The sequence below is a fragment of the Neophocaena asiaeorientalis genome, unplaced genomic scaffold (assembly GCF_003031525.2).
Source record: "Neophocaena asiaeorientalis asiaeorientalis breed wild unplaced genomic scaffold, Neophocaena_asiaeorientalis_V1.1 scaffold45, whole genome shotgun sequence".
NCBI classification, from domain to species: domain Eukaryota; kingdom Metazoa; phylum Chordata; class Mammalia; order Artiodactyla; family Phocoenidae; genus Neophocaena; species Neophocaena asiaeorientalis.
This window is the reverse complement of record NW_020174642.1, coordinates 10,026,197-10,038,808: the sequence shown is the minus strand read 5'-3', so window position 1 is coordinate 10,038,808 and position 12,612 is coordinate 10,026,197. Positions and strand designations below refer to the sequence as shown.

General features: G+C 51.9%; 1 protein-coding gene across 1 annotated transcript in view; it reads right to left on the bottom strand.

Moving 5' to 3' along the window:
• The window catches only part of UMODL1 (uromodulin like 1), a 61,438-nt gene that overhangs the window by 33,591 nt on the left and 15,235 nt on the right, over positions 1–12,612 (bottom strand). The window contains exons 6-9 of the mRNA XM_024758408.1: positions 11,217–11,357; positions 5,044–5,298; positions 2,139–2,251; positions 510–729 (exon numbers count right to left, since the gene is read on the bottom strand). Of these exons, the coding sequence (XP_024614176.1) occupies positions 510–729; positions 2,139–2,251; positions 5,044–5,298; positions 11,217–11,357 (729 nt within the window). The remainder of the gene's footprint in view (positions 1–509; positions 730–2,138; positions 2,252–5,043; positions 5,299–11,216; positions 11,358–12,612) is intronic.

The following is a 12,612-nucleotide window of genomic DNA, read 5'->3' as shown; positions in this document are numbered from 1 at the left end:
CAACCCCCTCCCCCTGCCTCTCTCCATCTGTTTCTCCATCTCTCCCCCCCTCTTCCCTAATCTGTGACTTCCTGTATCACCAAGTAAAATTACAAGCCTTTGGGCTAATGAAATAGATCTCCACGTTAACAAGGCGCACAGCAGCCAGGCCTGGCTGGGCCCCGACGCAGACACAGTAAGCTCCCATCCCTGTGCCCTTCGTGGACCCTCCAGCCCGGTTCCACCCTGGGTTCTGGTGGCAGCTGAGAAACACCATCGAAGGGAATAAGCGTCCCTGAGCTCCGAGGGGAGCTTCTCCCGTCAGCAATAGGAGGTGTGGGACACAGGTGGACTCACTGTTACGGGGCGGCAGCCCTAGGCCCCAGTCCCCATGGAAGAACACAGAATACGGACTCAAAGTTCACTTGCTTTATCTTTTGGAACAAAGTGAATGCTGATCAGAGCTAACGCAGCCTGGACTTTGGAGGGCATCGGGGCGGCACACCCTGGGCACGGAGAGGAGGACCCACCTTGCACAAACGTCTCCGACTGGTCCACCTGGAACACGGTGCTCGCCCACAGAGGCGGGAGCATGGGGGACAGCGTGGACACGCCCACCGGGAACTCGGGGTCCTGCACCGTCAGTCTGAGCCTCACCACCACGCTTCCGGCCCGGAGAGACACGACCTTCATCCTCAGCTTCCCTCTTCGGTACAAGTCAGAAAGCGCCGGTGGAAGGGAGGTTGCAACCTGGCCCAAAAGAGGCAACAGATGCTGAGAGGCAGCAGACTTTTCCATCAAAGCCTTCAAAACCAGTCAGCGGGGCCCCGGGTGTGACACGTGGATGGTGCACAGAATCCACGTGTCCTCCTCCTGGCCAAGAGGAGGCGCCCAGCCACCCTCCTCTGGGAACAGCAGAGTTACCTCCCCCGCCCCCCCCCCAGCTCACTGCAGCCCTAGGACAGCGGGCCAGGCCTGCTCCGTCTTGGTAAGGACTCAGAGACCATGACAGTCGGATCTCCATCCTGCAGCCCTAGATGCACGGCCCACTCTGGGTGCCCTGGAAACCGGTGCGAAGATAATGTGTGTGTGAGAGAGATGGCTGGATGGACTGATGGATGAAAGCAGCAATCCCGTGGCTCTTCGGAGCTGCCCCCCTCCCACTGGGCTGGATCCCCAGGAAACACAGGCACAGCCAGGTGATCAGGGCCACCTGTGCCCAAGCAAGGAGACCCAAGCCTCGCCCACATTCCTCCTACACCACTCCTGCACCCACAGGCGAATTACTGCTAGAAACAAGGGAGAATTCTCCAGGAAAGTTCAAAAACCAACTCCTCTCTGCAAGTGAACTTTGAGAGGCGACCCTCCTTCCGTCCCTCCCATGTCCACACACCCTGCAAGTAGAAGCCTGGACTGCCCTCTTGTTTCAGAATATCTTTCCAAGACGTTTCTATGATGAACAGCCTTGGGAGAGAGAGGATGGCGCCGTCCAGAGCAGAGCAGATCTGTTCACCGTCGGATGTGGTAAAGATAACGTGTATCTCTGGAGCAAGGTTTAGGCAGGTGTGCACCCAGATGCACTGCATGTGGGTCACCCACCGGGCTCCCTGTGCATCACCCCCGTGGGACTTGGGGGCCAGCAGGGGACCTGGCACCAACGTGATGCTCGTGTCGCCCGCTGTGCTGTGCGTGAGGGAGTCCTTTGTCTCTGACCCAGGCATCTCGTGTCCTCTGCCAGCATCCACGCAACAGGCTAACTTACTAGCTTGCAGAAAGGGCCAAATCCTAGCCCTCTCCCAGTTACTGACAGGTTGGCAAGTCGCTTTTTTCTCCAGCTCAGCATCCCAGGATAGATGATAGCTGCTACTGGCCTGGTTCCCCCAGGCCTCATGCTGGTGCCCGCCTTCAGCCCCAGGGAGGAACGGATGCTTTGATCACTGGTAAATGCTTACTCAGTGAAGCTGCCCCAAAGAAGGAGGGCAGAGGCCCCAGGTCCCCCAAACCGAAGGTTCGACAAAAAACCCAGCCGAGCCATCAAGTGGTCCAGCCCGTTTGAATCAACGTTGGTTTGTCCCCAAACCTATTTTAAGTCACGCATAAAAGGGGGCACAGGGCGGGTTTCTGGCTCCGACTCGGAAAGCTCTTCTGCCGGGCTTTACCTCGTGCATCAGCTGCTGGGAGAAGTTCTGGAACTCGGGGCTCCCACGGTCCAGCAGCCCCTCTGTCACGTTGCGGTTTAGGATCCCGACTGTGACTTCGAACACCCGGGCATCTGAGACAGACGATGACACAAATTAGCTGAAATCCGGTGAGCGCGAGGCACACGCTTTTCTGTCGATGTTTTCCAATCTCCCCTACTCTTTGGAGGAGACTTTTTGGAAAACAGATCGAGGCATGAGTCTTAAGTTTGGTAGCCACGTTGGGGGAAGTCAGCGTGAGGAATATATGCGTCTACGCTGGAGTGAAGGGAACTCAGACATAGACACACACTTTTAGGGCCAAAGCAGGGGGACAAGTTACAGACGTCACATGGCTCACATCGGCGGGAACTGGGGTTCAACCAGCCATGTAGGGTCCGAAGGCCCTCCCTCGATTCTTCACCCCGTGTGGCCGCTGCTTTCCTTGGCACACGTCCCAGCCAGGCCCCTGACACTCAGGTGACAAGTTCATCCCGATTTCTCTGGGACTTTCCAATTTTCCCACCAGAAGTCCCACCTCTCAAGAGCCTACTCTGTCCCGGACAAAACGATAGGGTTGGTAAGGGACGTGTCCTTTTCTTTGGACATAAGTGAAGCTGGATAAGATTCAAGATGGGACATGGGAGCGTGTCTGTTTCGTTACCAAGAATGAAACCCACATCCACGGCAGACCCTGCAGCCATGATCTAAATTCTAATGATCTAAAGGCACTCACAGTTTGTCCCACCCTGGTTCCCCACCAGCCAGTGAGCTTCGGGCTGGTGGGGCAGAGTTTATCACCGCTGCACGCACACAGCCCCAGAAATGACACCAACGTTGTATAGCGTACATTTCTAGACGGGGGCCCCTCTGAACCTTTTCCCACCTTAGCAAGAGGAACGAGTAACCCTTAGGGTCCGGGATTCCCAGGCTCCGGTCCTGCCCACATCACAGAGCCTCTCGGGAGGTGAGTATCCACCAGTGCTTCGGGAATCCACACTTACCGTGAGGCCCCGGGTCTCCACTACTATGATAATCTCTATGGCCTCCAACATAGCAAGTATTTAATAATGTCAAATTAATTAGCTAAGACCTTTAAAGTGAATCGAGCTTCTTAAAAAAATAAATAGGGCTCTGCAAACATAAGGCATTTCTAGGAAGGAGAATCCAGCTGGGGAAGGAATCAGCTTGTAATCAGGAGTCTTATGGAATCTTCCAAATTATCCCCTCTGCGTTGGAATGTAGGTATTTTTTCCTGAGGGCACAGAGTCTATGGGGTTGGGGCGGAGCTGCACGTTCCTACTGCCTGTCCCAACTGAGAGGAATTCGCGCTGGGATGTTGGTCCCACCAGTTATCCCTTCTGAGATGAGTTGGGGGGGGACAGAGAGTGGAAGTGATCTGTAGGGATGGAGCCCCTCACGGTCCCAGTTTCCTCAAAGGGAAAAGAGTGTTCCCCCCATTTGCTCCGTGGAGCAACTTGAAAATAAAACAAGAAGGTGAGATGGCACCAGTTAGGAAATTAGAGGCTCGTGCAAAGTCAAGGGCTCGAGTTTTTGCATGGCTGGGGTTCTGGGGGCCCTCTGGGGGCCTGTTCTGCGTGTTTGCCACTTAGCATGGGTCGGCCCCCAGTCAGTACATAAAGGGTGTAGGCCAGATCCCCCCAGCCCTCACTCACTCACTGCCACCATCACTGTCACCGGCGTTATCCCTACCCGTGAGACAGAACCCCCAGAGGGTCCTTTTTTTTTTAATTTTTATTTTATGTTGGAGCATAGTTGACTAACCATGTGTGTTAGTTTTGGGTGTACAGCAAAGTGAATCAGTTATACATATACATGTATCTATTCTTTTTCAGATTCTTCTCCCATTTAGGTCATTACAGAGTACTGAGCGGAGTTCCCTGTGCTCTACAGCAGGTCCTTGTTGGTTATCTATCTTAAATATAGTAGTGTGTTTATGTCAGTCCCAGACTCCCAATCTATCCCTCCCCCCAACCCTCCCCCCCGCCATAGCATCTTTCATACGGTGATTTCTGCCCTCTGCCTGCTCTGAACCCCCAGGCTGGGTCTCCCCCGCTACTCCGGTCCCCAGACCAGGATGTCTCAGGGTCACACTGTCCGTACGCACACTTCCATGTCCCGCTGCCAGAGGCCAGCCTAGGAGGGAACTCCCCGGGCCGAACCTGACAGAGGTCTACACCACCGGGGTAGCACCACGACCAGGCAGAGGGGAGGTGGCATCACGGGGCAGGGCCAGTGTTGGCCACCTGGCAGAGTCACGTGGGTCACGCCAGCTGCCTCCTGGACGCTGGAATCCCCAATTCATGCCTATGCTGTGTTTATTTGGGGCAAAAATTTCTTCAGGGCTCCGATGCAGTGGGCATCGTGTTAGCTTTGCAAGTGCACGGCATGGGAAATGAGGCATACTTCGTGAAGATCTTACAGATGCTCAGCTCTTGGGTTTGGGGAAGTTCTACAGACTCAGCTGTGTGGAATTAAGTGTGGCAAAAGTTCCTTCGATGCGTGCGAACTGCTACCCTCTTCTGCTCTACTATACTTTGGGCTTCACTCTCTCTGACTGCATTATGTGTCCTTCAAACCACAGCAAGATGGGATCTTCACAGAGCCCTCATCACCCCAGGTGTCAGAAGAGCCCCCAGTCAGGATGAGACGCAGGGGAGCGAGGGGAGCCTGTGCTGGCCACGAGCACCGTGGCACTGCTCCGGGACACAGAGCGCGCTCACTGCCCCCCAGGAGAGTTGGGGCCAGGTCAGTGACGGCCCCTGTCCTGCTCATAGGAAGCGCGTGATTGGAATCACCAGGACCAGCAGACTAGGCTGGAGAGACAGACTCACGGGTCATGTGGATTTCAGACATGTGGCCTTACCGGTCTTGACAGTGACTGTGGTGGTGACGTTGGCCCAGCACCCCTGGTAGCTGGTCCTCACCGCATACAGCACTCCGGCCTCTAGCCCAGCCACCTCCAGGCTCGTCCCCCGGGTGCTGGCGTTCCTGAGCAGCTCCTCAGCCTGGTAAACCTGCACCTGGAAAGTGCAGTTCTGGGTGGAATTTAAACTCCAAGACACTTGAAAGCTGCTGCTGGTGACGTTGAGGACCACGAGGTCTCTGATGGGAGGGCAGTCTGCAAAAGGGCAGAAGGAGGAAGACGCAGAAAACGTCAGAGAGAAGCAACAGAAACAAAAGTCAACAAGTGGGCCGACATCAAAGTGAAAAGCTTCAGTCCCGCGTGAAACCATCCACAAAATGAAAAGGCAGCCTGCACACCGGGAGAAAAATCTGCAAGTCATATATCCGATAAGGGGTTAATATCCAAAATCTATGAAAATCATACAACTCATTAGCAAAAATAAAAACAATAATCATAATCCCATTTTAAAATGGGCAATGGATCTGAATAGACAGTTTTCCAGAGAAGACACACAGATGGCCAAGAGGCACGTGAAAATGTGCTCAGCATCACTGACCATCTGGGAAATGCAAATCAAAACCACAGTGAGGTATCACCTCACACCTGCTAGAATGGCTGTTATCAGAAAGACAGGAGATAAGAAGTGCTGGAGAGGGTGTGGAGAAAAGGGAACCTCGTGCACGGCTGGTGGGAATGTAAATTGGTACAGCCACTATAGAGAACGGTATGGAGGTTCCTCAAGAAATGAAAAATAAAACTACCATATGATCCAGCAATTCCTCTCCTAGTTATTTATATGAAGGAAACAAAATCACTAACTCAAAGAGATACCTGCACCCCATGTTCATTACAGCATTATTTACAATAGCCAAGCCATGAAAACAACAAGCTGTTTTTGTAGCTGTGGTCATTATGGTGTGTGATGGGCTGAACTGTGTTCCCCTAAAACTCGTGTGTGGGGTCCTAACTCCCCAGTGCCTCAAAATGTGGCCGTGTTTGGAGACAAAGTCATTAGAGAACTTGTTAAGTTAAAGTGAGGTCATCAGGGTGGCCCTAATCCAACCTGACTCGTGTCCTTATAGAACAGGAGATGAGGACACAGCCAGGTAGAGGGAGGACCACATGAGGACACGGGGAGGAGACGGCCGTCTGCCTGCCAAGAGGCCTCTGAAGGCACCAGCCTGCCAACACCTCGCTCTTGGACTTCCAGCCTCTGGACTGCGAGAGAGTAACTTCCTGTTGTTTAAGCCCCCCAGTCTGTGGTGTGTGAATCAGTTGCCCGAGCAGGTTAACGCATGGTGTAACGCATGGTGTGATGTTTCTGGGCTACGTTTATAAATGCTATCTCAACACAGATTCAAAGGGCCTGCTCTTCTGAGTCACAAGTACTTGATCATTTGCCTGAGGTCTTCTGCTCGGCTAATTCATCACCAAAACAATGGCCCATGGGGAAGCAGGACTCCGGAGTCAGGCTGAGGTGTCCTGTGTTTTCATATCGACATTCATGCTTTAGGGAGTAATACTCAAATATAACAACCAATATGTATTTTAATGCTCAGATGGAATTAAATGTCTTTTTTGGGGAGAAAAATTCTGGCTTCACAGCAGGCACCGGGCCAATATGAATTATACAAAGTCTAGGGTGGCCCTCAGTCTAGAGACACCACCATTTTTACAGCAGAATTTGATTTCTATAAGAAACAAGCGATGAGGAGATTTTTTTTTAAATCTTTTGCAAAACCACAGTAAAGAAAGAAGAATTAAAATATATGTGAAGTTTCCAGAGCCCTTCCTGTAAGGATTCATAGGATATATGCTTTCTAATATTATAAAAAAATTGTCTTTCCAACAAATGTGTACGCTTCCTTTCAGTAAAAATTAAAATTGGCACAATTCAACACATTTCCCTTTTGGCCTTGGCTGCCAAGAGGCTCAGGATCAAGACTGGTGACCCACCCTCATCCTGCAGCTCAGCCCTGCTGGGTCCTCCCTGAGCTGCCCTTTAGAAATGGCAGTGCCCTGTGGATGTGCTCCCCTACCGTGAGCCCCTGCAGGTCCCCGCAAAGCATGGATATAAACTGGTGGATGCTGGAGAGACAGGTGAGCCCAACCCTCCCTCCATCTAAATTCTTGCAGCTTCCTGAAAACTCTCCTTGCATGCAGAGGTAGCGTGTACTTTGAAGGAGACGCGTTTGTCCTTTTCACTGGATTGTCCAGTATTTTTCTGTGCCTTTGTCTCACAGGTGGTTTTCACTCTTTACGACACTGTCCTTTGTTTCAGCTGAGGACTGGACAGCAGCTCAGGCCCTGAGACCGTGGGTCTCACCCCCACCTCCCGGCCACTGGGACCATGAAATCAAGACAATCACCTTCTGGGGGTCTAATAACCACGTAACTTTTCGGTCTGTGTCCCCAGGAACGTGTCACTGAGAAAGTAAGGAAAAGCTACAACTTTTCTAAAAATCTGCTAAAAGCACACATTGTTCTGATTCACGCAAACCATACAACACCCAACATTCTTTCAATCCCGCAGGTGGCCACACGACGCCTGGCAAATAGGACGGCGAGGCTGAGAACGAGGCCTGAGGCCTGGGCAGCCGCATCCAGCTCGCAACAAGGTTGCAACCCCAGGTCCTGGTTGCCATTCAGGCATCACTCGATGTGGAACGGCAAACGAATCCGTATTATGGGCCTGTGTGTGGCCCTTTACAAGCACGAGTGCCTCCAGGCTGAGGGGAATTAAAATAGGAAGGGTCCCCTAGGTGTTGGAAAGAACCCCGGGACTGGAGTTTAGGAAGTCTGAGAGGGTATCAGGCTGGCTGGAGACATATTCACTGTTTAAATTAAGACGCCAGAGGGTCCCTAGAGCACTGGGCTAAGGAGCCACCAACGGGGTCGTTTCGATGCCTATGAAACCCTCAGAAGCATCTGCGGAAGCTGCTGTCTGCCCATGGTTCCTGCAGCTAAGGCGCTGTGGGCGTGTGGCCCTCTCGTCCATAGAAATAAGTCCTCCCTGCAGGGAATGCTACAGCCGAGCATTTGTGTAGCTCTTTCTCCAATGTATTACCTTGAGACATTTACAATTGTCCGGATTCAACCGTGTTTGACCAACCACAGTGGCAATTTCGTACGGTTTGACATTTATTGAGCACCTACTATGTATCCAGCACAGTGATGGAAACAAGGATGGATTAAGGTCCACAGCGATGCCAGACACACACATGGGATGTCCAAGCCAGCGTGGCCAGTGTCGTAGCGGCGGTGGGGACACGGGGCTGTGAGGACACCCACGGCGCTATGGGCACCCCCTCCCACTACATGCATCACGCTGCCAGCCAGGCTATCTGTGACACACTTAGAGCTGCCGTCGGCTGAGTGCTGTGGCAGCGGGCATGTCATTCCACACAGCCTTTCTAACAATACCAGGTAATAGGTTCTACTGTACTATGATCCCATTTTACAGAGGACGAAACTGAGGCCTAGAAAGGTCAAGTCGAGAGTAAATGGCAAAGCCATCCAATAACTAATGACAAAGTTCCCATGCTGTACCCCTAAACAGTCCCACCACCGGCAATAGACTGGGTAATGACCTCCAAAGATAGCAGCTCCTAATCCCTGGAACCTGGAAATGTGACCTTATTTGGAAAAAGGGTCTTTGCAAGTGTCATGAAGTTAAGGCTCTCAAGAAGAGATTGTCCTGGATTATCCAGGTGGGGCCTAAACGCGATCACAAGAGAGAGTCGGGAGAGAGGACACACGTGCACACACAGAAGAGAAGCCACGTGAAAAGGGAACAGCGAGAGGATTGAAGATGTTGGCCTTGAAGATGGGAGCGATGTGGCCACGAGCCAGGGGATTCGTGCAGCCCTCAGAAGAAGGGTGAGGCAAAGAAGGGGTCTCCCCTAGAGCCTCCGCAGGGAACCTGGCCCTGCCGACACCTGGACTTGATAACGATGGTGGGCTTCTGCCCTCCAGAGCTGTGAGAGAATAAACTTCTGTTGTTTTAAACCCCCAAGTGTGTGCTGTTTTGTTACACAGGCCCAGGAAATGAATCCACCTACCCACGCTTCTTTAAGTAGTTTTCAAGGCAGCTAATGGTGAGACGGTACAACTTGTTGGGAAGTTATTTGTGCTGCTGTAAAATCAGCCAACTTCTGACATACTAAGGCTAAGCCCTCTTCTGGAGAACAGAACTTGAGATACTCTAAGCTGGAAATAATCCTTCTTTCCTGACCCTTCCTTCTTCCCTCTGACTTGGATTTCAGTTCATTGGCCAGGACGCTTTCTGTCACTGCCGTTTGGCTTTGCAACGTCCCTCCCTCTGAAGACGTGGCCCCAGAAGATAAACCCAATTCTTGACTGTGTGTGATCCCAGGGTGCCACTGCCTTGTGGCCCTCCCCGGGCTACGGTTGTGAACCTGAGTTCAGGAGTCGACACTGATCTGAGGGAAGCGTGTCAGATTCTCTGTGTCCACGGGTCTGGGCCTTTGTTCCTTCCAGGCAGCCCTGACCTGTGTCTGGTGGGGCAGGAAGGGTGCTGCTGGGGCAGTGGCCTTTCCCGTGATCTCCCGTGTCAGTCTCTGCTCCTCCTTAAGCCCTGGACCTGTCAGCTGGACACCTGAACCTTGTAAAGGTAGAAACACTGGGCATTTGAGCCAAGATGCTGAGCATTCGGTCGTTGAAAACCTGATTATAGATCAGGTTTGTGAACTCGAGCGGTAATCCTTGGCAGCCTAGTGGACTCTCCAGCAGCGGCCCTGCCCTCACCAAGCAGCCACCTCAGAAGATGGTTCTTTATGGAGCTGAATAGCTATCAGGCTTCAGCTGGGTAGGGGACCATGTCGGAGGGAGTTAGGATGACCCTTGAATACAAATTCCACTCCATCCTAAAAGCAGAACGTGTTCCTGGAACACGAAGTGCAAACCGGGCAATATTTCTTAGGGGGTTTTTTTGTGCAAGAATCCAGCTGCCCTGTGTGTCATTAACTGGGTGACTAATTTCACAAGAAAAGCATCTGAAATTTGCGCTGTATTTTCCACGCGTCTGTACCTCTAACCCGTTCCAGCAGATAGCTCATTTATTATATTAGCTTCTAAATTTAAAACATGTGTTGTTTCCCTTCGCCATATGCGATTGGAATTCACTCTAATTTTCTGATCGGGAGACACCGGCTTTGTCTTTTCTGCCCTGTTGGAACTAAGGTCGGGGTGGTGCGCTTTCCCTGTTTATGTTCCGCTGTCAGCGTGGCAGTTTGGCAACACTCCTGCCTGTGAACAGAGTCTGATGTCTTTTCAGATGACCGAGCAGAGTATTGTCAATAACTGTATATTCCAAACTTCTGTTCACATTGCGGGTCAGGTTGCACCCCCCTGAGGCCACAGCGCAGGAGATCTAGGACGGTCTGCTGGGATTCTGTGCAAAGCTTTGTGGGTACATCATGCACAGAGGAGAAGCGTAGTTCTAAGCGGACAAAGCCCCCAAGGCACAGGACAGGCGAGTCTGGTTGCAGAGGTGGGGCTGCTAGGTGCATTTTTGAAACTCCAGAGACCTTAGGAATAGCCACCACTCAATCACCCCTCTCCCCTTAAAGGGAAAAGAACATGAGGATTAAATCACTAATTTATTCAAACTCAGTTATAACAAGATTCTCCCCCACCACTTCACAATGCTAGCGAAAGTTGTAGTTTTCAGAGAGGAACGTTGGAGGTGACATACAAGTCCCCCACGAGGGAAATAGCTAAGAGCATTGTATCCCTGCTATAGCATACCACTGTTACTCAAGCATTGAAAATCGTAATTATGAAGACAAGGTTGCTTCTTGGAAAGCTTTACATGACATAATGGGAAGTGAAGAAAGCAAGATACAAAATTGAATATGTGGCAGGATTTAAATAAGATCAAAAAAAAAAAAAAACTGGAAGGAAACAGGAGAAAATAAAAACAATTTGCCACGGTGCTGAGACTGGGAGCGACTTATCCTTGCACTCCCGTAACAATGTTGTTAAAGCCATAAATCAGGTTCCAGAAAGAAGAGAGAATTCTAGAGGCCAAAGGGGATAAGGTATGGCTGCATCTCAACTGAGGCTTCCTTAAGGCCTTCCTTCCCCACCTGGAGAGCCCGGTCGCTCACCTTCACAGCTGCCATCCAGCTTCTGGGGGGACGAGGTGGGCGACTCCGGGTGACCGAGGCACTGGTACGAGCCCTCCATGTTTAGACACCGTCCCCTCCCAGCGCAGGCGTTGAGTTCGTCATAGGAACATTCGTCTACGTCTGTGGGAAAGGAGAACAGGTGAGAATACTCATCAGGGCCATCGGTCCTTCCCATTAACCTCCAGATGTGTATCACACGAGCTGAGGAAGTGGTTTGGGCCGCGGTCCCCAGGGGCCTCTTGATGCCCTGCCTTAGAGGCCCCATCGGTCACAGCCCTCTTCACCGGAGCAGCTGGCCCAGGGCTCAAGGCGCAGCTCCACGTGCTTGGGTGGGCGCTGTGGCCCGAGCAGATCACTTTGGGTCTGTGTTGAGTCTGAAATCACGAGGTCCAGACATCCTCCCCAAGCATCTATCCTGTGGACGGCAGTGTATGGATGGAGAAATAGGGCAGAGCAGCCCCTGACCTGCAGAAGGGGCCTGGCCCTCTCCTGTTGAGCGGGTGCACCTGCCCAGAACAGGAAGCCAGGCTTCTCTGCCGCCAGGACAGAGCAAGGCCATATCACCATTTTATCCAAGCCAGACGGGAAAAAAAGGCCACCGTCACCCACCAAGCACCAACCGCTCTCTTGGCCGCAATGAGGGGCTGTTCATTCTTCACTAATCCTAGCTCGTCTTCATGCTGGTTACCCCTCCCCTTGGATGAGATTGATTGAAATACCCCATCACAGAACTGCCTCTGCTTTCTGACAGCATCCAACCTAGAACAAGCCCCACTCCCTTACCCCTCCCTCTCCTCAGCCACCCAATCAGAGCCGCACCCCATAACGGATTCTCTCTGACACCCTCCCGCGGACGCGCCCGCGGGCCCTGCAGCATGCCTTCTCTCTCGCTGCCTCGTGAGATAACCCCTCCTTGTTCACCTGCTGGGGAGTTTCTAGGGTCTCCAGACGGAAACCTGTCAGAACAGACGAGACAAGCACTTGGCTTATGGGCGCTGCTCGGTTTGGTTTTCAAGAACATTTGTAGAGTTGAAGGGAATTAAATGTCATCATTAGAGCTTTCCCTGGGCTCCAGACCCTGGCATCTTTCTGTGTGACCTTCAGCGTCATAGAAAGAGCTGCCTCCTTCTAAGGGTGCAGCAAACTCCAGCTGCCTTCTGTAGCGGGAAGAAAAGTGCTGTTGGAGCCCAGCCGTCTGCTCACGAACTGTCCAAGGTTACTTTCATGCCACTTCGCAAAGCTGAGCTGTTGAAACAGGCCATGTGGCCCACAGCCAAAAATATTTACTATCTGGCCTTCTTCAGAAAGTTTGCCAAACCCTGACATGGACAGAAAAAAAAAAAAAAAAAAAAAAACAAGTGATTTTTTTCCAAAA